Raw genomic sequence first — 26891 nt, 5'->3', positions numbered from 1 at the left:
TTGTACATTGCTGTATCATAGTGGGTTAGGTCATTTGTACATTGCTGTATCATAGTGGGTTAGGTCATTTGTACATTGCTGTATCATAGTGGGTTAGGTCATTTGTACATTGCTGTATCATAGTGGGTTAGGTCATTTGTACATTGCTGTATCATAGTGGGTTAGGTCATTTGTACATTGCTGTATCACAGTGGGTTAGGTCATTTGTACATTGCTGTATCACAGTGGGTTAGGTCATTTGTACATTGCTGTATCACAGTGGGTTAGGTCATTTGTACATTGCTGTATCACAGTGGGTTAGGTCATTTGTACATTGCTGTATCACAGTGGGTTAGGTCATTTGTACATTGCTGTATCATAGTGGGTTAGGTCATTTGTACATTGCTGTATCATAGTGGGTTAGGTCATTTGTACATTGCTGTATCATAGTGGGTTAGGTCATTTGTACATTGCTGTATCATAGTGGGTTAGGTCATTTGTACATTGCTGTATCATAGTGGGTTAGGTCATTTGTACATTGCTGTATCATAGTGGGTTAGGTCATTTGTACATTGCTGTATCATAGTGGGTTAGGTCATTTGTACATTGCTGTATCATAGTGGGTTAGGTCATTTGTACATTGCTGTATCATAGTGGGTTAGGTCATTTGTACATTGCTGTATCATAGTGGGTTAGGTCATTTGTACATTGCTGTATCATAGTGGGTTAGGTCATTTGTACATTGCTGTATCATAGTGGGTTAGGTCATTTGTACATTGCTGTATCATAGTGGGTTAGGTCATTTGTACATTGCTGTATCATAGTTGGTTAGGTCATTTGTACATTGCTGTATCATAGTGGGTTAGGTCATTTGTACATTGCTGTATCATAGTGGGTTAGGTCATTTGTACATTGCTGTATCATAGTGGGTTAGGTCATTTGTACATTGCTGTATCATAGTGGGTTAGGTCATTTGTACATTGCTGTATCATAGTGGGTTAGGTCATTTGTACATTGCTGTATCATAGTGGGTTAGGTCATTTGTACATTGCTGTATCATAGTGGGTTAGGTCATTTGTACATTGCTGTATCATAGTGGGTTAGGTCATTTGTACATTGCTGTATCATAGTGGGTTAGGTCATTTGTACATTGCTGTATCATAGTGGGTTAGGTCATTTGTACATTGCTGTATCATAGTGGGTTAGGTCATTTGTACATTGCTGTATCATAGTGGGTTAGGTCATTTGTACATTGCTGTATCATAGTGGGTTAGGTCATTTGTACATTGCTGTATCACAGTGGGTTAGGTCATTTGTACATTGCTGTATCACAGTGGGTTAGGTCATTTGTACATTGCTGTATCACAGTGGGTTAGGTCATTTGTACATTGCTGTATCACAGTGGGTTAGGTCATTTGTACATTGCTGTATCACAGTGGGTTAGGTCATTTGTACATTGCTGTATCATAGTGGGTTAGGTCATTTGTACATTGCTGTATCATAGTGGGTTAGGTCATTTGTACATTGCTGTATCATAGTGGGTTAGGTCATTTGTACATTGCTGTATCATAGTGGGTTAGGTCATTTGTACATTGCTGTATCATAGTGGGTTAGGTCATTTGTACATTGCTGTATCATAGTGGGTTAGGTCATTTGTACATTGCTGTATCATAGTGGGTTAGGTCATTTGTACATTGCTGTATCATAGTGGGTTAGGTCATTTGTACATTGCTGTATCATAGTGGGTTAGGTCATTTGTACATTGCTGTATCATAGTGGGTTAGGTCATTTGTACATTGCTGTATCATAGTGGGTTAGGTCATTTGTACATTGCTGTATCATAGTGGGTTAGGTCATTTGTACATTGCTGTATCATAGTGGGTTAGGTCATTTGTACATTGCTGTATCATAGTGGGTTAGGTCATTTGTACATTGCTGTATCATAGTGGGTTAGGTCATTTGTACATTGCTGTATCATAGTGGGTTAGGTCATTTGTACATTGCTGTATCATAGTGGGTTAGGTCATTTGTACATTGCTGTATCATAGTGGGTTAGGTCATTTGTACATTGCTGTATCATAGTGGGTTAGGTCATTTGTACATTGCTGTATCATAGTGGGTTAGGTCATTTGTACATTGCTGTATCATAGTGGGTTAGGTCATTTGTACATTGCTGTATCATAGTGGGTTAGGTCATTTGTACATTGCTGTATCATAGTGGGTTAGGTCATTTGTACATTGCTGTATCATAGTGGGTTAGGTCATTTGTACATTGCTGTATCATAGTGGGTTAGGTCATTTGTACATTGCTGTATCATAGTGGGTTAGGTCATTTGTACATTGCTGTATCATAGTGGGTTAGGTCATTTGTACATTGCTGTATCATAGTGGGTTAGGTCATTTGTACATTGCTGTATCATAGTGGGTTAGGTCATTTGTACATTGCTGTATCATAGTGGGTTAGGTCATTTGTACATTGCTGTATCATAGTGGGTTAGGTCATTTGTACATTGCTGTATCATAGTGGGTTAGGTCATTTGTACATTGCTGTATCATAGTGGGTTAGGTCATTTGTACATTGCTGTATCATAGTGGGTTAGGTCATTTGTACATTGCTGTATCATAGTGGGTTAGGTCATTTGTACATTGCTGTATCATAGTGGGTTAGGTCATTTGTACATTGCTGTATCATAGTGGGTTAGGTCATTTGTACATTGCTGTATCATAGTGGGTTAGGTCATTTGTACATTGCTGTATCATAGTGGGTTAGGTCATTTGTACATTGCTGTATCATAGTGGGTTAGGTCATTTGTACATTGCTGTATCATAGTGGGTTAGGTCATTTGTACATTGCTGTATCATAGTGGGTTAGGTCATTTGTACATTGCTGTATCATAGTGGGTTAGGTCATTTGTACATTGCTGTATCATAGTGGGTTAGGTCATTTGTACATTGCTGTATCATAGTGGGTTAGGTCATTTGTACATTGCTGTATCATAGTGGGTTAGGTCATTTGTACATTGCTGTATCATAGTGGGTTAGGTCATTTGTACATTGCTGTATCATAGTGGGTTAGGTCATTTGTACATTGCTGTATCATAGTGGGTTAGGTCATTTGTACATTGCTGTATCATAGTGGGTTAGGTCATTTGTACATTGCTGTATCATAGTGGGTTAGGTCATTTGTACATTGCTGTATCATAGTGGGTTAGGTCATTTGTACATTGCTGTATCATAGTGGGTTAGGTCATTTGTACATTGCTGTATCATAGTGGGTTAGGTCATTTGTACATTGCTGTATCATAGTGGGTTAGGTCATTTGTACATTGCTGTATCATAGTGGGTTAGGTCATTTGTACATTGCTGTATCATAGTGGGTTAGGTCATTTGTACATTGCTGTATCATAGTGGGTTAGGTCATTTGTACATTGCTGTATCATAGTGGGTTAGGTCATTTGTACATTGCTGTATCATAGTGGGTTAGGTCATTTGTACATTGCTGTATCATAGTGGGTTAGGTCATTTGTACATTGCTGTATCATAGTGGGTTAGGTCATTTGTACATTGCTGTATCATAGTGGGTTAGGTCATTTGTACATTGCTGTATCATAGTGGGTTAGGTCATTTGTACATTGCTGTATCACAGTGGGTTAGGTCATTTGTACATTGCTGTATCACAGTGGGTTAGGTCATTTGTACATTGCTGTATCACAGTGGGTTAGGTCATTTGTACATTGCTGTATCACAGTGGGTTAGGTCATTTGTACATTGCTGTATCACAGTGGGTTAGGTCATTTGTACATTGCTGTATCACAGTGGGTTAGGTCATTTGTACATTGCTGTATCATAGTGGGTTAGGTCATTTGTACATTGCTGTATCATAGTGGGTTAGGTCATTTGTACATTGCTGTATCATAGTGGGTTAGGTCATTTGTACATTGCTGTATCATAGTGGGTTAGGTCATTTGTACATTGCTGTATCATAGTGGGTTAGGTCATTTGTACATTGCTGTATCATAGTGGGTTAGGTCATTTGTACATTGCTGTATCATAGTGGGTTAGGTCATTTGTACATTGCTGTATCATAGTGGGTTAGGTCATTTGTACATTGCTGTATCATAGTGGGTTAGGTCATTTGTACATTGCTGTATCATAGTGGGTTAGGTCATTTGTACATTGCTGTATCATAGTGGGTTAGGTCATTTGTACATTGCTGTATCATAGTGGGTTAGGTCATTTGTACATTGCTGTATCATAGTTGGTTAGGTCATTTGTACATTGCTGTATCATAGTGGGTTAGGTCATTTGTACATTGCTGTATCATAGTGGGTTAGGTCATTTGTACATTGCTGTATCATAGTGGGTTAGGTCATTTGTACATTGCTGTATCATAGTGGGTTAGGTCATTTGTACATTGCTGTATCATAGTGGGTTAGGTCATTTGTACATTGCTGTATCATAGTGGGTTAGGTCATTTGTACATTGCTGTATCATAGTGGGTTAGGTCATTTGTACATTGCTGTATCATAGTGGGTTAGGTCATTTGTACATTGCTGTATCATAGTGGGTTAGGTCATTTGTACATTGCTGTATCATAGTGGGTTAGGTCATTTGTACATTGCTGTATCATAGTGGGTTAGGTCATTTGTACATTGCTGTATCATAGTGGGTTAGGTCATTTGTACATTGCTGTATCATAGTGGGTTAGGTCATTTGTACATTGCTGTATCACAGTGGGTTAGGTCATTTGTACATTGCTGTATCACAGTGGGTTAGGTCATTTGTACATTGCTGTATCACAGTGGGTTAGGTCATTTGTACATTGCTGTATCACAGTGGGTTAGGTCATTTGTACATTGCTGTATCACAGTGGGTTAGGTCATTTGTACATTGCTGTATCATAGTGGGTTAGGTCATTTGTACATTGCTGTATCATAGTGGGTTAGGTCATTTGTACATTGCTGTATCATAGTGGGTTAGGTCATTTGTACATTGCTGTATCATAGTGGGTTAGGTCATTTGTACATTGCTGTATCATAGTGGGTTAGGTCATTTGTACATTGCTGTATCATAGTGGGTTAGGTCATTTGTACATTGCTGTATCATAGTGGGTTAGGTCATTTGTACATTGCTGTATCATAGTGGGTTAGGTCATTTGTACATTGCTGTATCATAGTGGGTTAGGTCATTTGTACATTGCTGTATCATAGTGGGTTAGGTCATTTGTACATTGCTGTATCATAGTGGGTTAGGTCATTTGTACATTGCTGTATCATAGTGGGTTAGGTCATTTGTACATTGCTGTATCATAGTGGGTTAGGTCATTTGTACATTGCTGTATCATAGTGGGTTAGGTCATTTGTACATTGCTGTATCATAGTGGGTTAGGTCATTTGTACATTGCTGTATCATAGTGGGTTAGGTCATTTGTACATTGCTGTATCATAGTGGGTTAGGTCATTTGTACATTGCTGTATCATAGTGGGTTAGGTCATTTGTACATTGCTGTATCATAGTGGGTTAGGTCATTTGTACATTGCTGTATCATAGTGGGTTAGGTCATTTGTACATTGCTGTATCATAGTGGGTTAGGTCATTTGTACATTGGTGATTTCACAGTGGAGATTACAGATACAATGTTCTCTTAACACCAATAATAATGTTATAATTTGATTGCAGCCAACACTGATCCGATTTCACATTCGATAGTGATGTCTGGTGGCACCTCTCAACTGCATGGCTCAAGAAACAGCATAGCACAACAAAGAACGCTGCCAGTACCAAGCTCAGTTGGCATAGCCATGACCTCGACAAATGTCACCCAGTCAAATCTGGTTGGCGGTTTCAGTCCATATAACTTCAATCAATTTATCGGTGGTAACCAGTTGCCTAGCAACATGATGAACACCAGCCATGCAGCAGGGTTTTGATTCATGTTTCAGTCAGTAACTGTTTTATTGTATTAATAATAATGACAAAAACGATGATGTAATTACTGTGATTGTAATGTTACTAGGTGCATAAAAGGACTGTGAACATATAGAACTAATGTTCTATGTGGTGTTACCGGACTTGCACATCTCATGCATGCACAACAATGAACTACTCTATTTTGATATTCAAATTGTTGTTTGAGTTCATTTATACACAATTTCAGTCTGTGTCAATAAAAGCTCTTGGGTATTTTGTATTTCTGTTTTGTCTTATTCAGATCATGTAATATTTTCTTTTATTTGGAGAAAGGAAAGCAAAAAACTGACCTGTTTTGGTGTCTGTTAGTGTGCGATGAGCCTCAATCCCAATAACAGCATCAGTATACAGACTCAATGACAGCGTTCATTTGATTGGGGTGGGCATGTCACCAAATGAGGGCTGCCTCTTTAGAATTTGGAATATTATAAGTGGGTTCAGTTTTGTACTTAATTCTGTATTCTTTTTTTTTTTCTGTCCTCCAATCCAAGCTTTTTCTTCATTCATTACAGCTGGAAGTAACCCACACGTTGCAGTGTATGAATGAATTTAATATAAATAATGTATTTTACATCAGAGCCTTATTAAACATGATCAGGTATGACCCTTACAGTGTAATTGACATGCTTCGTGTATTTTGCTGCCTAGAGACAAATTATGACATGCATGTATCAGCAGCATGTAGAAAAAATGGAAAATTTCAAGATGGCAAAGTAAACTTCTGTGCAGTGTTTTCCCTGTACATAGCAAGAGAAACAAGAAGATGCATGATATTGTGTACATGGTGCACTGTAAGGGTTAGCACATGTAAACTGATTCACATGCATTATCTTTAAGGGGTGCTGTTTTATAACCTCCCTGCAGCAATTACTTCATTTATCATATTCTCTGTATATTTCTGACCTTGCAGTCCTTTTACATTGTTGTAATCTTGTATGAACATTTGCTTCCAGACTAAATGTCCCCCTTTGAATAAAGGGGTCCTTGCGAGAGACACTTTTCTCGAGTGTTATATATAGATACATACATACATGTATGAAAAAAGTGTGTGTGTGTGGGAGGGGGGGGGGGGGTTATTTACAGGAGAAAACATACTGTATTGGTAATGTAAGGTTACTACCGGTATTTGTCCATAGTTCTGAAAAGACGGTCTCAGAGAAAATACAACCTCGATAAGCATGTACAATTTAGAGTACGAGGTGTGTTTAGTTGTAATTTATATTTTTTTTTATCTTAGCTTGTAAATCAATAGTTGTTATTTTGAATTTGATTGGGTGGCATTTTACCCAATCATTTACAATTCATTCTTCATGTAAATTTTCATTGGCTGACATATAACCAATCATAATGTCTAAGAAGACTATGAACTTTATAAATATTGTCTTCGTTATGGAAGTTTAACATTAACCTTCAAACATTTTTTAAAAGAGTGTATCTATCACATGTCACACTGTAAAGCTAAACCATAGTTTAGGCCATTGCTATGACTACCATATCTAGCTAGAGAAAAAGAGATTTTCTTAAAAATATGACTGTTACAACAAAGAATAGAATGTACTTGCTCAGTAGACTGTTACTTGCAGTACCGGTAGTTATGGTGCACAGTAATTCCTAGACGTGCATCAAATTAGAGAACATTGCAGACAAGATGTGATTCATTTAGTTGTGCTATATCACTTGTGTGTCAGAAAATCTTACATTGATATAGTGAACTTGAAAAACAGTTTATTTGGCAAAATGAAATTCACATTTTGTAACCAAAAGATGACAAAACTTGTTAGGAAAATACATTTTGTTAAAGAACACACCGGCAAAGACAGTATTTATAACTGGTGTATTACATGTATATACAAGCTAACAGTGTAAATACAAAGTACACACTATTCTGTCCTTGTTTGTACCATTTCAGAATAGTGATAATATGATTGGTTCACTGCGTCTGTGTTCGTCACAAGATAGTTAGTTGAATGTTCTACGTCATTTTCAGATTTTTATTTTCTTGCCTTGTATTTGCAAACAGTAATGTTTGCATAAATAATTTATATCCAAAACACTGCCATCATAGCCCTTGTTGAATATTTGTTCAATATTCTGGTAATTTACAATGTTGAATTCCAAATCTAATAATAATTGCCTATTTTGATGAAAAATGTTGCCTCCTGCATTATAATCTTTGTAGTATTTTTTTCATATTATTTTTAAAATGGTATCAAGACTTTTAGCTGAGGTGAAATTGTGTTTATTGATCAAAAATTAAAAGCAATCATGGAAAACATCAAAAATGTTTCAGCAAAATTTTGGCGAGAAAAGTGTTGACGTTTAAGGGTTTGGATAATTTTCTCACTATTGTAAGTGTGAAACGAATTCAAACTTGTAGTCCTCAATTGACATTACATTTTGTGGAAATAAAAGTTTCTGAAATTCATATGAACAATACAAATTTGCCAATCCTATTTTGTCGCATTTTAAAATACATCATTTAAAAAAAAAGATCAAAAGACGATCTGAGTAGGACATGTCAACCCCCTAGGCTGGGGTGGGTAGGATGTCTGTGGGGGGGGGGGGGGGCGTCTTGTATGATGTATCGTTCATTTTTCTTTCTTAAGTTTGGAATATCAAAGATTTAATCATAAGATTTATTAAAACAGTTATTAAAAGTTTTTCAAAAATAGGTTGTGTTCCAGTTTTGATGACCCTTTAAGTTGATAAGAAAAGAGTATTTAAATCTCTGAAGTTAGGTGGCTCTATGGATGATTTAACTGCTGTTAAACGTTTGTCTGTAAAATATTGTCCATGGATTTTCTCTATTATGACCTATATTAGGTTTTACTGTTAATAAAGCATTATAGCTTATTGTGATACAAGTGTGAAGTTAGCCTATGATTTCAGCTATGAGTGGCAAATAATGGATATCGGAAACCATATTGCATATAAATTATATTACAAATATTTCTGTGACTTTCTGAGATTTGTAGCAGTTATAAAGGCAGATGATACTATAGTTGTATGTAATGTGTAATTGATTTCATGAGCATTTGCTACTTATCTGAATCAAAGGCTAGTTTCATTCTGTGTTTTTGACTTCAAGGGTAAAGAGCAGTGGAGCATGTAGATGTATTGATTTTAGTCAGATTAGTTGTAACCAACTGTTCATGCAAATAAAATTTGTCTTTAAAAATTTATGTATTGTCTATGAATGACTACACAAATCAATACAATTATCTATTGTCTTTAAGGTAGTAACAGAAAAAACAAATTAAAAATTAATCTGTAATTCAGACATTCTATAAAAGTTACTATAACAACTTGTATATCATCTGAAAGCTTAGATTTAGGCAAATACTGTACATTCTGGGACCTTGATGCTCATAATTTAATTTTTCAGATCCAATTAAAAATGGACGACTGGCGGCCATTTTATTTTAATGAATGCAGTTCTAGTGCCATATCTCTACCTGATTATGATCAAATTTTATATATGATAGGAATCACCAACTTTGATGAAATGTTGTGAACATGTTTAAATAATAAATATTTCTAGCATTAAATTATTTACAGTAAATTCACAAGCTACATATAATATAAGGTTTTATTCCATAATAAACGGAACATTATAAAAAAGCATAATGATACAATCCAGACATAGAACTAAAGGTTACCAATATTCCAAATAATAAAGTAAGAAATCTGACAAAACTATGCATAATAAAATAAAATGCATTTTAATATACTCCATATCATAGATGATAATTTATCATAAACAGGCAAGAGTATTCGTATAACAAGTCTAATATACATCAGGTGCAATGATTCTTGCAGTACATGCTAAAACAACCAGTGCACATTTGTATTAGAATGTCATTGTTTCTTTCAATTATACTCTGATACAAAAACATTTTCAGTTTGATGTATTTATATAAGGTACATTCAAATTATATGTCCTCTTATATTGCATTCCTAAATATACAAAGTAAAACATAATTACACGCCATAAACATCTCAACAGCAGAAATGTTATCTGCATGTATTTGATCATTTAAACTGATGTGTTTAGTGCAACAATACTTGTTGGAATAGGATTAAACAAATGCCAAAATGCGGATCAAGTAAAGAAAGTGAGTAAAAATATTGTGTGCTTTTCATTATACTTTAATGACAACCATGGGTTGAAATCTCAATATATTGGCTTCTAGGAAACACTACATATGATCTAAATATGAAGGAAACAAGCTTTTAGAATGTTAATGAAAAAAAAAAAGATGTATCCAAATTAGTGATTATAATTGCTGCCCATGGTTCTTCACACAGATGTGGAGCAAACAGCCTTTTAGAATTTCAGTAGAAAACCAACAATATAGAACAAATTCATTATGAATAACTTCTAGCCACTGCATCTCACAATATAAAGGCAGTTGGGTCTTGTGATCTTGCATCTATCAATAACTTATCATACTGGGTACCTTAACCTGTTGAATGATGCCATGATGATGAAATAGGCTCTACCAGCTTGTATTGTCTATATAACCACAAGTGCGAGATTCCTTGTGTAGAGGTCCCCCCCACCCCCAAGAAACCAGTGAGTGTATATTGGTTCTACAGTCTCAAAGGTACTCCCTGTGTTTATCAGATTGCATTTTCACAGTATTGTGTGTATTGTCAGGGCAAGTCGCGGCTTTCTCTGGGCATACCAGTATGTTCTATCAAGGCATTCTGTGTCTTTGTCTGGGCATACCAGTTTGTTGTATCAAGGCATTCTGTGTCTTTGTCTGAGCATACCAGTTTGTTTTATCAAGGCATTCTGCGTCTTTGTCTGGGCATACCAGTTTGTTGTATCAAGGCATTCTGCGTCTTTTTCTGGACATACCAGTTTGTTGTATCAAGGCATTCTGCATCTTTTTCTGGACATACCAGTTTGTTGTATCAAGGCATTTTGCGTCTTTGTCTGAGCATACCAGTTTGTTGTATCAAGGCATTCTGCGTCTTTGTCTGGGCATACCAGTTTGTTGTATCAAGGCATTCTGCGTCTTTTTCTGGACATAACAGTTTGTTGTATCAAGGCATTCTTTGTCTTTGTCTGGGCATACCAGTTTGTTGTATCAAGGCATTTTGCGTCTTTGTCTGAGCATACCAGCTTAAGACATTGTAGGTCTTTGTCCAGGCCTTCCAGGTTGGGTATATGGATGAATACTGGGTTTTATATTTGTCTTAATGCTGCTTGGTGCTTTACCTACAAGTATATGACACAGGGTTCTGTTTAGACAGGTTTGACTGTATAACAAATACACACAGGGTTCGGTTTAGACAGGTTTGACTGTATAACAAATACACAGGGTTCGGTTTAGACAGGTTTGACTGTATAACAAATACACAGGGTTTGGTTTAGACAGGTTTGACTATAACAAATACACAGGGTTCTGTTTAGACAGGTTTGACTGTATAACAAATACACAGGGTTCTGTTTAGACAAGTTTGACTGTAACAAATACACAGGGTTCGGTTTAGACAGGTTTGACTGTATAACAAATACACAGGGTTCTGTTTAGACAAGTTTGACTGTAACAAATACACAGGGTTCTGTTTAGACAGGTTTGACTGTATAACAAATACACAGGGTTCTGTTTAGACAGGTTTGACTGTATAACAAATACACAGGGTTCAGTTTAGACAGGTTTGACTGTATAACAAATACACAGGGTTCGGTTTAGACAGATTTGACTGTATAACAAATACACAGGGTTCGGTTTAGACAGGTTTGCGTGTAAATACAACTTTTCACTAGAATCAGTGTACAATACAGTACACAATATACAATCAAAGAAAGCTTAGAAAGAACTCCTGTGTGCTGAAAGTATTAGAGACACAGTAAAAATTAATTCAAAATTACTTGTACTTGAGATAATGATGGAAAAGCTGAAAACTAATTATGCAAATCAGAAAATTAAAATTAACAGAGTGTAAAACTAATAAAGTCTGCGCAATGTAACAGACCATCTTTGTACCAAGTTTCATTGAAATGTGATCAGAACCAAACAATTATGAATTATTATGCTAATTAGGGAACAGATTTTAACCCAAAACTGATCATATGTGTACATTGTCCTAGAGCATCTATGTACCAAGTTTCATTGAAATGTGATGATTAGTACTTGAGATATCAGTGAAAGTTGAAATTTATTAATTATGCAAATTAGGTGATTAATATGCATAAATATATACCAACAACTAATTGGCTCTCTGCATAGTCCTTGAGTATTTATGTACCATGTTTCATTGAAATGTAATGCTTACTACTTGAAATATCAAAGCTGAAAATTAATTTATTATGCACATTAAGTAATTAATATGTACTGATATTACCCTAAAAACTATTAGGTCTGTGCAGTGTCCTATGACATCTAAGTACCAAGTTTCATTGAAATGTGATGATTAGTAGTTGAGATATCAGTGGAAAAGCCGAAAATGTACTAATCATTATGCAAATTAGGTAATTAATATGCACATATTTTTACCCAAAACTAATCAAATCTGCACATAAGTTCAGAGCATCTATGTACCAAGTTTCATCAAAATCCAATGAGTGGTTCTTTAGATATCAGTGGAACAGTCATGGAACAGCTAAAAATGAGCTAATTATCATGCAAATTAGGTAATTAATATGCATGGATTTCTACTAAAACCTAATCAAATCTGCATATTGGCCCAGAGCATCTATGCACCAAGTTTCATCAAAAACCGTTGTATGGTTCTTGAGATATCAATGGAACAGACGAACACATACACACATACAGACAGGGTAACTGCAAAGACTCCCATTGTGTGCTTCGCACACGGGAGTCAAAAAGCCTGTCTACACCAAATATCTGCAGTATCTATGTCATGAAGAGGTACTCTATGAAGTGACATTTGTGAACTGGTCAGGATCTTACCTTGTACATCCTGTCTTGGCTGGAGTGATGGTTGTTGTAATGGTGCCTGCTGTACTGGTCGTATTTTCAGTCCTTTGCCAAAGCTAACTGCAGTAATCAGAGCGTTGGTGTCTGCTGGTTGACTCGTATTTATGCCTGACATACCTCTTATTCCTAGGCACAAATAATATTTCAATTTATTTATAAAAGAAAAATTCAAACATGTCATTACATCACAAGTAAAGTTGTAGAAGACATTTGCAGTGATGGTTAAAATTCATTTTTTTAAAATACATACACATGCCACATGAGCTTGTATATTTATTTTCTTTCAAAGATTTTTTAAAAAAATTAAACTATACATGTATAACATATAATGAATATCTGGGAATCCAGAGCATAGCTAAGGCCTTCTGAGCCCAAACAATAATATTGTAATCTAAATTATCGTAATCCTGCAAATAAAATATTGTATGAATTACTCACCCGAGGCATGTACATCCTTATTATTTCTGGAATTACTCACATGAGTCATCTACATCTTACTCATCCAAGGTATTACTCACTTCAATCATCTACAGCTCACTAAATCTCTAGAATTACTCACCTGAGTCATCTACAGTGCACCCATCTCTAGAACTACTCACTTCAGTCATCTACAGCTCACTAATCTCTAGAATTACTTACCTGAGTCATCTACAGCTCACTTATCCCTGGAATTACTTACCCGAGTCATCTACAGCTCACTCATCTCTAGAATTACTCACCTGAGTCATCTACATCCCACTCATCCCTGGAATTACTCACCTGAGTCATCTACAGCTCACTTATCCCTAGAAATACTCACCTGAGTCATCTACAGCTCACTCATCCCTAGAATTACTCACCTGAGTCATCCACAGCTCATTCATCCCGAGAATTACTCACCTGAGTCATCTACATCCAACTCATCCCTGGAATTACTCACCTGAGTCATCTACATCCAACTCATCCCTGGAATTACTCACCTGAGTCATCTACATCCCACTCATCCCTGGCATTACCCACAATCTCTATCACTTTATTTGCTAGTCTGTTACAATTAGTTATCTGTTGCTGCAATGAAGAACAGAAATAAACAAGTCAGAAGGTTTGATTACAACTAATTTTATATAAATTATATGATAACCGATACAGTAACATTATAGCATTACAATGACCATTACTGATAACTGATACAGTAACATTATAGCATTACAATGACCATTACTGATAACTGATACAGTGACAATATAGCATTACAATGACCATTACTGATAACTGATACAGTGACAATATAGCATTACAATGAACATTACTGATAACTGATACAGTAACAATATAGCATTACAATGACCATGACTGATAACTGATACAGTGATAATATAGCATTACAATGACCATTACTGATAACTGATACAGTGACAATATAACATTACAATGAACATTACTGATAACTGATACAGTAACAATATAGCATTACAATGACCATTACTGATAACTGATACAGTGACAATATAGCATTACAATGAACATTACTGATAACTGATACGACAATATAGCATTACAATGACCATTACTGATAACTGATACAGTGACAATATAGCATTACAATGACCATGACTGATAACTGATACAGTGACAATATAGCATTACAATGACCATGACTGATAACTGATACAGTGACAATATAGCATTACAATGACCATTACTGATAACTGATACAGTGACAATATAGCATTACAATGACCATTACTGATAACTGATACAGTGACAATATAGCATTACAAGGAACATTACTGATAACTGATACAGTGACAATATAGCATTACAATGACCATGACTGATAACTGATACAGTGACAATATAGCATTACAATGACCATTACTGATAACTGATACAGTGACAATATAGCATTACAATGACCATTACTGATAACTGATACAGTGACAATATAGCATTACAATGAACATTACTGATAACTGATACAGTGACAATATAGCATTACAATGACCATGACTGATAACTGATACAGTGACAATATAGCATTACACTGACCATTACTGATAACTGATACAGTGACAATATAGCATTACAATGACCATTACTGATAACTGATACAGTGACAATACAGCATTACAATGAACATTACTGATAACTGATACAGTAACATTATAGCATTACAATGACCATGACTGATAACTGATACAGTGACAATATAGCATTGCACTGACCATTACTGATAACTGATACAGTGACAATACAGCATTACAATGAACATTACTGATAACTGATACAGTGATAATATAGCATTACACTGACCATTACTGATAACTGATACAGTGACAATATAGCATTACAATGACCATTACTGATAACTGATACAGTGACAATACAGCATTACAATGAACATTACTGATAACTGATACAGTAACATTATAGCATTACAATGACCATGACTGATAACTGATACAGTGACAATATAGCATTGCACTGACCATTACTGATAACTGATACAGTGACAATACAGCATTACAATGAACATTACTGATAACTGATACAGTGATAATATAGCATTACAATGACCATTACTGATAACTGATACAGTGACAATATAGCATTACAATGACCATGACTGATAACTGATACAGTGACAATATAGCATTACACTGACCATTACTGATAACTGATACAGTGACAATATAGCATTACAATGACCATTACTGATAACTGATACAGTGACAATATAGCATTACAATGAACATTACTGATAACTGATAGTGACAATATAGCATTACAATGAACATTACTGATAACTGATACAGTGACAATATAGCATTACAATGACCATGACTGATAACTGATACAGTGACAATATAGCATTACAATGACCATTACTGATAACTGATACAGTGACAATATAGCATTACAATGACCATTACTGATAACTGATACAGTGACAATATAGCATTACAATGAACATTACTGATAACTGATACAGTGACAATATAGCATTACACTGACCATGACTGATAACTGATCCAGTGACAATATAGCATTACACTGACCATTACTGATAACTGATACAGTGACAATATAGCATTACAATGACCATTACTGATAACTGATACAGTGACAATATAGCATTACACTGACCATTACTGATAACTGATACAGTGACAATATAGCATTACACTGACCATTACTGATAACTGATACAGTGACAATATAGCATTACAATGACCATTACTGATAACTGATACAGTGACAATATAGCATTACACTGACCATTACTGATAACTGATACAGTGACATTATAGCATTACAATGACCATGACTGATAACTGATACAGTGACAATATAGCATTACAATGACCATTACTGATAACTGATATAGTGATAATATAGCATTACAATGACCATTACTGATAACTGATACAGCGACAATATAGCATTACAATGACCATGACTGATAACTGATACAGTGACAATATAGCATTACACTGACCATTACTGATAACTGATACAGTGACATTATAGCATTACAATGACCATGACTGATAACTGATACAGTGACAATATAGCATTACAATGACCATTACTGATAACTGATACAGTGACAATATAGCATTACAATGACCATGACTGATAACTGATACAGTGACAATATAGCATTGCACTGACCATGACTGATAACTGATACAGTGACAATATAGCATTACAATGACCATGACTGATAACTGATACAGTGACAATATAGCATTGCACTGACCATTACTGATAACTGATATAGTGATAATATAGCATTACAATGACCATTACTGATAACTGATTCAGCGACAATATAGCATTACAATGACCATTACTGATAACTGATACAGTGACAATATAGCATTACAATGACCATGACTGATAACTGATACAGTGACAATATAGCATTGCACTGACCATGACTGATAACTGATACAGTGACAATATAGCATTACAATGACCATTACTGATAACTGATACAGTGACAATATAACATTACAATGACCATGACTGATAACTGATACAGTGACAATATAGCATTGCACTGACCATGACTGATAACTGATACAGTGACAATATAGCATTACAATGACCATTACTGATAACTGATACAGTGACAATATAGCATTACAATGACCATGACTGATAACTGATACAGCGATAATATAGCATTACAATGACCATGACTGATAACTGATACAGTGACAATATAGCATTACAATGACCATGACTGATAACTGATACAGTGACAATATAGCATTGCACTGACCATGACTGATAACTGATACAGTGACAATATAGCATTACAATGACCATGACTGATAACTGATACAGTGACAATATAGCATTACAATGACCATGACTGATAACTGATACAGCGATAATATAGCATTACAATGACCATGACTGATAACTGATACAGTGACAATATAGCATTGCACTGACCATGACCGATAACTGATAGTGACAATATAGCATTACAATGACCATTACTGATAACTGATACAGTGATAATATAGCATTACAATGGCCATTACTGATAACTGATACAGTGACAATATAGCATTACAATGACCATGACTGATAACTGATACAGTGACAATATAGCATTACAATGACCATGACTGATAACTGATACAGTGACAATATAGCATTACAATGACCATGACTGATAACTGATACAGCGATAATATAGCATTACAATGACCATTACTGATAACTGATACAGTGACAATATAGCATTGCACTGACCATGACCGATAACTGATAGTGACAATATAGCATTACAATGACCATTACTGATAACTGATACAGTGACAATATAGCATTGCACTGACCATTACTGATAACTGATACAGTGATAATATAGCATTACAATGGCCATTACTGATAACTGATACAGTGACAATACAGCATTACACTGACCATTACTGATAACTGATACAGTGATAATATAGCATTACAATGGCCATTACTGATAACTGATACAGTGACAATATAACATTACAATGACCATTACTGATAACTGATACAGTGACAATATATCATTGCACTGACCATGACTGATAACTGATACAGTGACAATATAGCATTACAATGACCATTACTGATAACTGATACAGTGATAATATAGCATTACAATGGCCATTACTGATAACTGATACAGTGACAATATAACATTACAATGACCATTACTGATAACTGATACAGTGATAATATAGCATTACAATGGCCATTACTGATAACTGATACAGTGACAATACAGCATTACACTGACCATTACTGATAACTGATACAGTGATAATATAGCATTACAATGGCCATTACTGATAACTGATACAGTGACAATATAACATTACAATGACCATTACTGATAACTGATACAGTGACAATACATCATTGCACTGACCATGACTGATAACTGATACAGTGACAATATAGCATTACAATGACCATTACTGATAACTGATAGTGACAATATAGCATTACAATGACCATTACTGATAACTGATACAGTGACAATATAACATTACAATGACCATTACTGATAACTGATACAGTGACAATATATCATTGCACTGACCATGACTGATAACTGATACAGTGACAATATATCATTGCACTGACCATGACTGATAACTGATACAGTGACAATATAGCATTACAATGACCATTACTGATAACTGATACAGTGATAATATAGCATTACAATGACCATTACTGATAACTGATACAGTGACAATATAGCATTGCACTGACCATTACTGATAACTGATACAGTGACAATATATCATTGCACTGACCATGACTGATAACTGATACAGTGACAATATAGCATTACAATGACCATTACTGATAACTGATAGTGACAATATAGCATTACAATGACCATTACTGATAACTGATACAGTGACAATATAGCATTACAATGACCATGACTGATAACTGATACAGTGACAATACAGCATTACAATGACCATTACTGATAACTGATACAGTGACAATATAGCATTACAATGACCATGACTGATAACTGATATAGTGACAATATAGCATTACAATGACCATTACTGATAACTGATACAGTGACAATACAGCATTACAATGAACATTACTGATAACTGATACAGTGACAATACAGCATTACAATGACCATTACTGATAACTGATACAGTGACAATATAGCATTACAATGACCATGACTGATAACTGATACAGTGACAATACAGCATTACAATGACCATGACTGATAACTGATACAGTGATAATATAGCATTGCACTGACCATGACTGATAACTGATACAGTGACAATACAGCATTACAATGACCATTATTGATAACTGATACAGTGACATTATAGCATTACAATGACCATGACTGATAACTGATACAGTGACAATATAGCATTACAATGACCATGACTGATAACTGATACAGTGACAATATAGCATTACAATGACCATTACTGATAACTGATAGTGACAATACAGTGTTCTCCACAATCCAAATTAGCTGGTGGGCGGCCTAATTAGCATAAATTTTGCATATTAATTTGCATATCATTTGCATACAGCATTCTCGCATTTATGACATGAACTGCAATACACACTAAGTTATTTACTATTCTCTTTTTAATTTAATTTAATTGGAACATGTTACAATTTTTTGAAATACAGATTGGTCACTATCAATATTTACGAAATGCAAAAAGTTGGAAATCGGTGATTTATGCGTTCGCAAATTATTCTGCGTTCATGAAATGCAATTCGAGTAACCAAGAGCAAGTACAAAACATAATTGAGTTATAATGTAGAAAATATACGAGATGATTTGCCCACGAAGCCAAAACAGACAATTTGTCAAAACAAAATCCATAACATTTTTATTTGTGGCATCAGTACTCACCCGTGCCGACGGACGGTAAGATGCATTTACGCATGTACGGCCACGATACGTTGCGTTTTTACACATTGTTTTGGAATTCAAGAAAAAAATGCTAGCAATCGGCAAAATAAAAGAATCTGATATGTTCTCGAAAGATTAGACATAAAAAATAGATAAATTGAAAAAAGTATGTGGAAAAGATAACTAAAATATTATTCAATTACAAATACTCGCGGTAAACTAATCCAGCAGCCATGTTTGATGTTTATTACCGCTTTCCGAATTCAGTACACGAACACCCAGAATGCGCTGTTCCCCTATGCAACTTAGATACTAAATCGTTACAGCGCCAACAGCGGTGGGTAGCAGACGGTCGTTGAATGGGGTAGGCCAAAAGGTCATCAGTTTGCCTTCTCCATGCTGTTTTCACAATGAAAATCGAGCGAACGTTGTAAATACGGCTAGAATTTAAATTTTTGTTCGAGTTTACATGCAATCTGCTAATATATTTGTTTATTTTCTGTGCATATACATTTCGTTCGTATTTACTTCTTTCTTTCGTGATCGGAAGACGATTATTAAAAATACAGCTGTAAATTGAAACCACTGTAGTTGCGTATCGTGAGCAATAAGTCCCAACAATGTCGGGCGACAATGAATTCAAGCGATTGACACATTGCCATGAATACACTTGATAACTGCTTGCAGACTTCCAATGGACATTGTTTATGTTTGGACTGTTGAAACAATAGCAAAATAAAGAGTTGGGCAACTACTCTTTTGTTTAGGCTTGGGAAGAACAATGCAAGCTTTTTACAAATAATTTCAGCTGGAAGTACGTTGGTGGGCGGGTGTTGAGAGTTACTGGGCGGCCGTAAAACTTGATGGGCGGGCCGCCCGCCTAAAACCCCTTGTGGAGAACACTGCAATATAGCATTACAATGACCATTACTGATAACTGATATAGTGATAATATAGCATTACAATGACCATTACTGATAACTCATATAGTGATAATGTAGCATTACAATGACCATTACTGATAACTGATACAGTGACAATATAGCATTACAATGACCATGACTGATAACTGATACAGTGATAATATAGCATTACAATGACCATTACTGATAACTGATACAGTGACAATATAGCATTACAATGACCATGACTGATAACTGATACAGTGACAATATAGCATTACAATGAACATTACTGATAACTGATACAGTGATAATATAGCATTACACTGACCATTACTGATAACTGATACAGTGATAATATAGCATTGCACTGACCATAACAAATTTATAACAAATTTGTGCACTATATTCAATTATCTAAATAATATTGATCATCAGCTTGACTCACATTCATCAGTAGGATCCACTTACCAGGATCAATGCTGGAACCAGATAGGCATACTGACTGGTCCACTTACCAGGATCAATGCTGGAGTCAGATAGGCATACTGTCCTGTTCACATCAGGATCAATGCTGGAGTCAGATAGGCATAGTGTCTAGTCCACTTACCAGGATCAATGCTGGAGTCAGATAGGCATACCGTTAAAATCCTATTATAAACCGCATACGTAATAGTAACCGCACCCCCGATTTCGGCTTCAGTGTTAAAGAGTTCTCAACAAAAATTGAAAACATGAAAAGTACCTATTAGTAACCGCACCCCCAATTCAACAAGACCGTGACTTTGTTTCAACGAGCTGGTACATTTTTTTTCTTAATCCTATTCATTTGTTTCAACAACGTGCCTAAAAATATTCACACCTCTTTATTGTTCAGTAGTGTTAGGATGTCAAACACGCAGTGAAACTGATTTTGTCTTGTGACAACTTTTCTCAATACTCCTTATGAATACGTCCGTGTGTCGCAAGTTTTCGACAATGAGCTGTTCTCACCGAAAAACTGTTAAATTATTTTTCAATGCTCAGTTTATCTTTTGAAAACAACTAATTTCTTGATTTAAAAAAAAAGTCGTGTCGTTTTCCCATGGAAATCAAAGCCAAAAGATCGCACTACATCATCGGTAAATCTCTTCCGGGTTTCGTTCACCATGAAGTCGGTGACCTGTCATTAACATATTTAAATGAACTAAGGTAATTTGAACACGTGGGTACCATCCAGCATTTTAATTGGTTAATTAGCGAATTGACCTACCCGGTCAAGTAATGTCTCATGTGCATTCAAACTACATGGCGGATGTCGCATCGATCGTTTACATGTGACCGAAATAATTTGCTTACGGTGAAAGTTGAATTTTACCCTACTTGCATTTGATAACAATTCAACGAATTTATTTTTCGTGCGTTATAATCACTACTGAGTAATAATCAACAATTTCAACAGTTTGAAAACAAGTAAGTTATTTACTTGTGAGCCGAAGCATGGCCGGATTGCATTACCATAGCCACGGTACCGTACTTTTTTAGTGCCGTACCATGATCATTTTCTACTAAGCAATGCATTAATGTTTGTTTTTATTTGAAACTCCTGTCAGAATATACTTTCCGTTACGAAGAAAATAAATAAAAAAAATGCATATTACATTAAATATATTTTTTTTTCATGTGAACAGTTTTTTTGTGACGTGAGGCTTATCACTCTTCTAAATCTAAATTGGAGTTACGCTTATATTCAAAAGATTGTACGGTGTATTGTTTGTTTTGTGCGAGTGATGTGGGAAAAAAAAATGACCACGCCCATTTAGTGATTGCAATATGTCCCTAATATAAACCACACCCCGAACTTGAGCTGTTGATCCCAATTTTTTATTTGATACATTGTAATATAAACCGCGGTTTATAATAGGATTTTAACGGTACTGTCTGGTTCACTCACCAGGATCAATGCTGGAGTCAGATAGGCATAGTGTCTGGTCCACTTACCAGGATCAATGCTGGAGTCAGATAGGCATAGTGTCTGGTCCACTTACCAGGATCAATGCTGGAGTCAGATAGGCATAGTGTCTGGTTCACTCACCTGGATCATTTCCGGTGTTAACTGTGATGCTTGGGTCATTAACTGTTGTTCTTTTTCTTCTATATCAGGTTCAGCTTTTGTTCTTAGATAATTTGGTACAACTTCATGATTAAACGCAGGTACTCTTCCCTCAGTCAATTTCTACAAATATACAATTAGTACAGCTTAATATCAACAAAATCTATTTATTATCAACAAGTGGTGCTATCTACAAACACTTTTATATTTACATTCCATACATGTATTAGCATTTCTTACCTCCAGATCTTCATCTCTTTCAGGAGCTAATACTAACGGCAATAATATGAAATTTCTCAATGGTGGGGTCTTTTCACTTTTAAGAACTTTATTCAGTGTATTAATCTGACCTGCAATGCAGACAACTGTTATTAGGATAACATGTCCTCCACTGAATTTAGCAACAAAATGTATTGTTGCCTTCACAAACCAGTGAATTTAAAACCTAGTGGATGTTCATATTTAACAGTAGAATGCCAAAATTCAACACAGTTAATGTTTCTACTTCTATAAAATTATACCATGAAAAGCACAATGTACACCACTTAATAGACTGTACAAAGACAAGAGAAAAATTTGACTATATAATGCAGTCAAGAGAAAAGACAATTTTATATGCTCTAAGTAAGCTTTGATATCATGAATGGCGTTAAATGCACTTTAGAATTCATTAGGTTTATAAATAATTTAAAACATACATGATGTATTTAATATCATTTGACGTCATGGTTAAACCTATTTTGTTATACTGCTCTGAAGTATGATCTGGTGATATCATTAGGCAACAACAAAACTTTATTAACCAATTGAAAAATCCCATACAAAACACTGTAAATTCCTTCTTAAGGTAAATAGTAGAGCAACAAACCTAGCTTGTTTATTTGTTTGTTTGTTAGAACTAGGGAGGCTTTGCCTTATTTTGTCAGGCATCAAACAAATGATCAAATATTGACTTTAATATTTTTAATATTCGAAAAATTGTAAAAAAAATATTACATTGTTAAATGATAACAAGGGAGCAAATCACAAAAATAAACTACATAAATATATTTAAATCAGATTTCTCATCTGAAAAATACTTAGACATAATTAAAAATACACATCACAAATCTTCTTTAACCAATTAAAAATTAGTACACATATATTGTTTCTTTACTTTAATATCCCAAAGTGGAATTTGTAAAATTTTGTCCTCTATCAACACATGAACATTTCTAGTTGTGAAAAAAATGATACAGTACTCACTTGAGATAATTGCAAAACTGTCAAGAACAGAAGGCCTGTAATAAAAATAGATTTACTGTCTAATAATGCCTACAAGGCCAGAAATGACATTGTTGTAAAATTATACTCTAAATTTGATCTGCCATTCAATATACACTTTCAATGCATTTACATTCATTTAACAATGATGAGATATGTGTATGATGTCAGAGACAGGATAATGCATGACATATGACCTTGAACAAATGAAAACAAATAATTATAGGTTGACAATAAGGAATTCCGGAGTGGCGAGTGGTGGTAGAAAAACATGTTGTCATAAATTTGTGTTCGTTTGCACCCACACCCTTAATATAACCCCCACCCCAAATTCAATTGTAAATGCCCTTTCAGCTAACTATAGGTGTCCTTAGGAGTGGCATATACAATTAAATTGGGGAGCACTGGAGGGTAGGGTTAGGGTTAGGGGTGGGGGTGCAAAAAGAACCCTAGGATGGCAGGTTGTTTTCAATATAGCAGTGTATCAGTCTATTCCCCACCATTACAGTTATGTATACCTGGTTGCTATGGCTTGACTGGACAGTATAAAGTCTTGTGTTGATGTTTTACCTTGATTTAAAATTGATCCCTTTGGATTGATTGACTTACCAGTCTAAAGTTTCGTGTTCATGTTCAAGCTTCATTATAAATTGTGTGATTGAATTCTTTAAATCTTGTACTCTGCTTATCATTGCCTCTAGACTGAGCTCTAAAGCTTTTTCTTGATTCTGAAATGGCAATGGGTAAATCAAAAAGCATGTAGACTGGATTCAAAGACATTTTCACATTAAGCTAGAAGCCTAGTCATAATTTTTGACAAAATTGGTCATAAATCGCATTACAATGTTCATTAGTTTATTATGTACAATCATAAAGCTAATGTCTCATGGTACAATGAAATAGCATTATTTTGTGTTTTACAGTTATGCTTTTTGAGAAACGTGTCCTAATATTTTTTGAAAATTGCTATTTTCAGAACAATTCTATAGAACACAATGTTAAAGAAAAATTGTATTTGTTGACACTTTTTAAAACCCAGACTTTTTAAATAATTCAGAACAACAAAAAATACTCCAACATTAACATAATATGATTTTTTCAGCCTATGTCACAAGGCTAGATTTTGAGATATTACATAATATCTCAGCCATAGGAACTTGAGGCAAAAGTGTTATAAAAGTGTCAAAATGGCGACTTTCCACTCAAATACAACCATCAATTTCTTGAAAAAAGAGCTAGTGACCCCAACTTTTTTCAGGTCAATATCCTTATATTGCCTTGGAGTACAATTTATTGCAAAATGAATAAATTCTGGGTTTTTTAATTCATGAATAGGCTTCTACCTTAAAAGGCATTGTCCAAAAACGAGTGATTTTTTTTTTTACATGCACAACATAGCAACTTTCTCATAACAAATCATTCATGCCTGGAAAATATTGTTTGAGCGTCATCAGAAAGTCACTAGTTACATATATCGCGACCACCTAGTGCTGATAACCGTAAAAAAACACATTTAATTTCACTTAAATCTTCTCACCTGCATTTCGTCAGTTTTTTTATATCAACTTCCTGAGTCGCTTGACCCAACAGGTCACCTAGCATGCGCAAAACAATTAAACTTGGTGGCGCTTTAGCTAAGAACTAGGTTCGATCGTGGCAAAGAAAACTAGATCAAAAATATCACGCAATAGTTGAGTTTTCAGTATGATATTTCGCTAGACAGAAAAATAGTGGACAATGTCTGCGGAGGTTAAAGAAGAGGACAGCGAGGTATTATATTAAGTTTGATCACTGTTATTTTAGTTTCCACGAAAATGCATTGTGGGATGTGTGTTGAGTGACTGCTGTTTATTTATGACGCAATTTCAAGTTGACGAGTCTATTTCAGTCAAGCTTGTCAACAAACATACGTGTATGATTTTTCTACAGTTCGTTATTTCATTGTTAACGTCGATTCAATTGACAGACTGGCCAGCGAGAGTTTGGTAACAGTAACACCATGAATAGTAGTACGTACAACTTGATTTTGCCCTCTTTCGGCAAACTAAATCAAAATAAACACATACACTGCGACAATACCATACACAGTTCCCTGGATACTATTTTTTAATCGATTCAACAGTTGATTAAAATGTTGAACCTACTGACCTTGATTTTCTTTTTTTATTTGTTATGTAATTATTTTATTATTATATACCCTATATATAAAATATGTTTTGGAAATGCATTTCTCACTTCATTGGCTTTTATCTTTGAGTTTTTGTTGCTAAAGTGAGTTATATCCTAAATTTTGGTATCCTTGGTGTCTCTAATTAATAACCCATTAACCATGCATTTAATTAATGATATTATCAAAAAATCATAGAAAATTTGGCAAAAATCGGTCATTTCAGCCTCAACGTTTTTTGCTCCGAAACGCAAGGGCATTAAGACTCGATTTTCAAAAATGCAGGTCATTTGCATCAGATGTATTTGTGTTGAGTTCATTGTGTGTCTAGAAACATAGCAACGTTGTTTTTAGTGAATACAGAACATGTTCTGTTCCAATAAAGGATTTTTGCATGTCAGTTGCTTATTGGAATATCTCCCATACAAGTAATCCTTGACTCTCCAAAATTTGACAATGGTACTAGCCAAGAATGGACTTCATGTTCAACGCGTCTTTGATTGTAGCAATGTTCACTTAACTGTATGTAAAGATACACTCTTACAAACTCAACATCTGCATGAGCATTTGAGAATAGTGATAATAGAAGCAAATGAAAACAGGTGGTCAGACATCACTCTGGCTAGGATACCTGTATTTAGTGTTCATTTAACTGTAA

The 26891-nt window shown here is 34.9% G+C and overlaps 3 protein-coding genes across 3 annotated transcripts in view; 2 read left to right on the top strand and 1 right to left on the bottom strand.

Annotated features, from left to right (window-relative positions):
- Positions 1–9131, top strand: part of LOC100378552 (histone-arginine methyltransferase CARMER-like) — a 32532-nt gene extending 23401 nt beyond the window's left edge. The window contains exon 13 of the mRNA XM_085503500.1: positions 5659–9131. Coding sequence (XP_085359626.1) covers positions 5659–5909 — 251 coding nt within the window. The 3' untranslated portion in view covers positions 5910–9131. The remainder of the gene's footprint in view (positions 1–5658) is intronic.
- Positions 9132–9520: 389 nt separating this feature from the next.
- Positions 9521–25697, bottom strand: LOC100378404 (mediator of RNA polymerase II transcription subunit 8-like). The gene is made up of 8 exons (XM_002730771.4): positions 25604–25697; positions 24676–24794; positions 24049–24083; positions 23044–23153; positions 22786–22926; positions 13862–13949; positions 12876–13028; positions 9521–11176 (listed from the first exon to the last, which is right to left on the bottom strand). Exons 1-8 carry the CDS (start codon positions 25607–25609, stop codon positions 11082–11084), a joined length of 747 nt encoding a protein of 248 aa, XP_002730817.1. The 5' UTR covers positions 25610–25697; the 3' UTR covers positions 9521–11081.
- Positions 25677–26891, top strand: part of LOC100376805 (KICSTOR complex protein SZT2-like) — a 140314-nt gene continuing 139099 nt past the window's right edge. Inside the window, exon 1 of the mRNA XM_085503501.1 lies at positions 25677–25836. Coding sequence (XP_085359627.1) covers positions 25804–25836 — 33 coding nt within the window. The 5' untranslated portion in view covers positions 25677–25803. The remainder of the gene's footprint in view (positions 25837–26891) is intronic.

The sequence above is a fragment of the Saccoglossus kowalevskii genome, chromosome 9 (genome assembly GCF_978046115.1).
Source record: "Saccoglossus kowalevskii chromosome 9, keSacKowa6.1, whole genome shotgun sequence".
Taxonomy (NCBI): Eukaryota; Metazoa; Hemichordata; class Enteropneusta; family Harrimaniidae; genus Saccoglossus; species Saccoglossus kowalevskii.
This window is presented reverse-complemented; position numbering and strand designations above follow the sequence as displayed.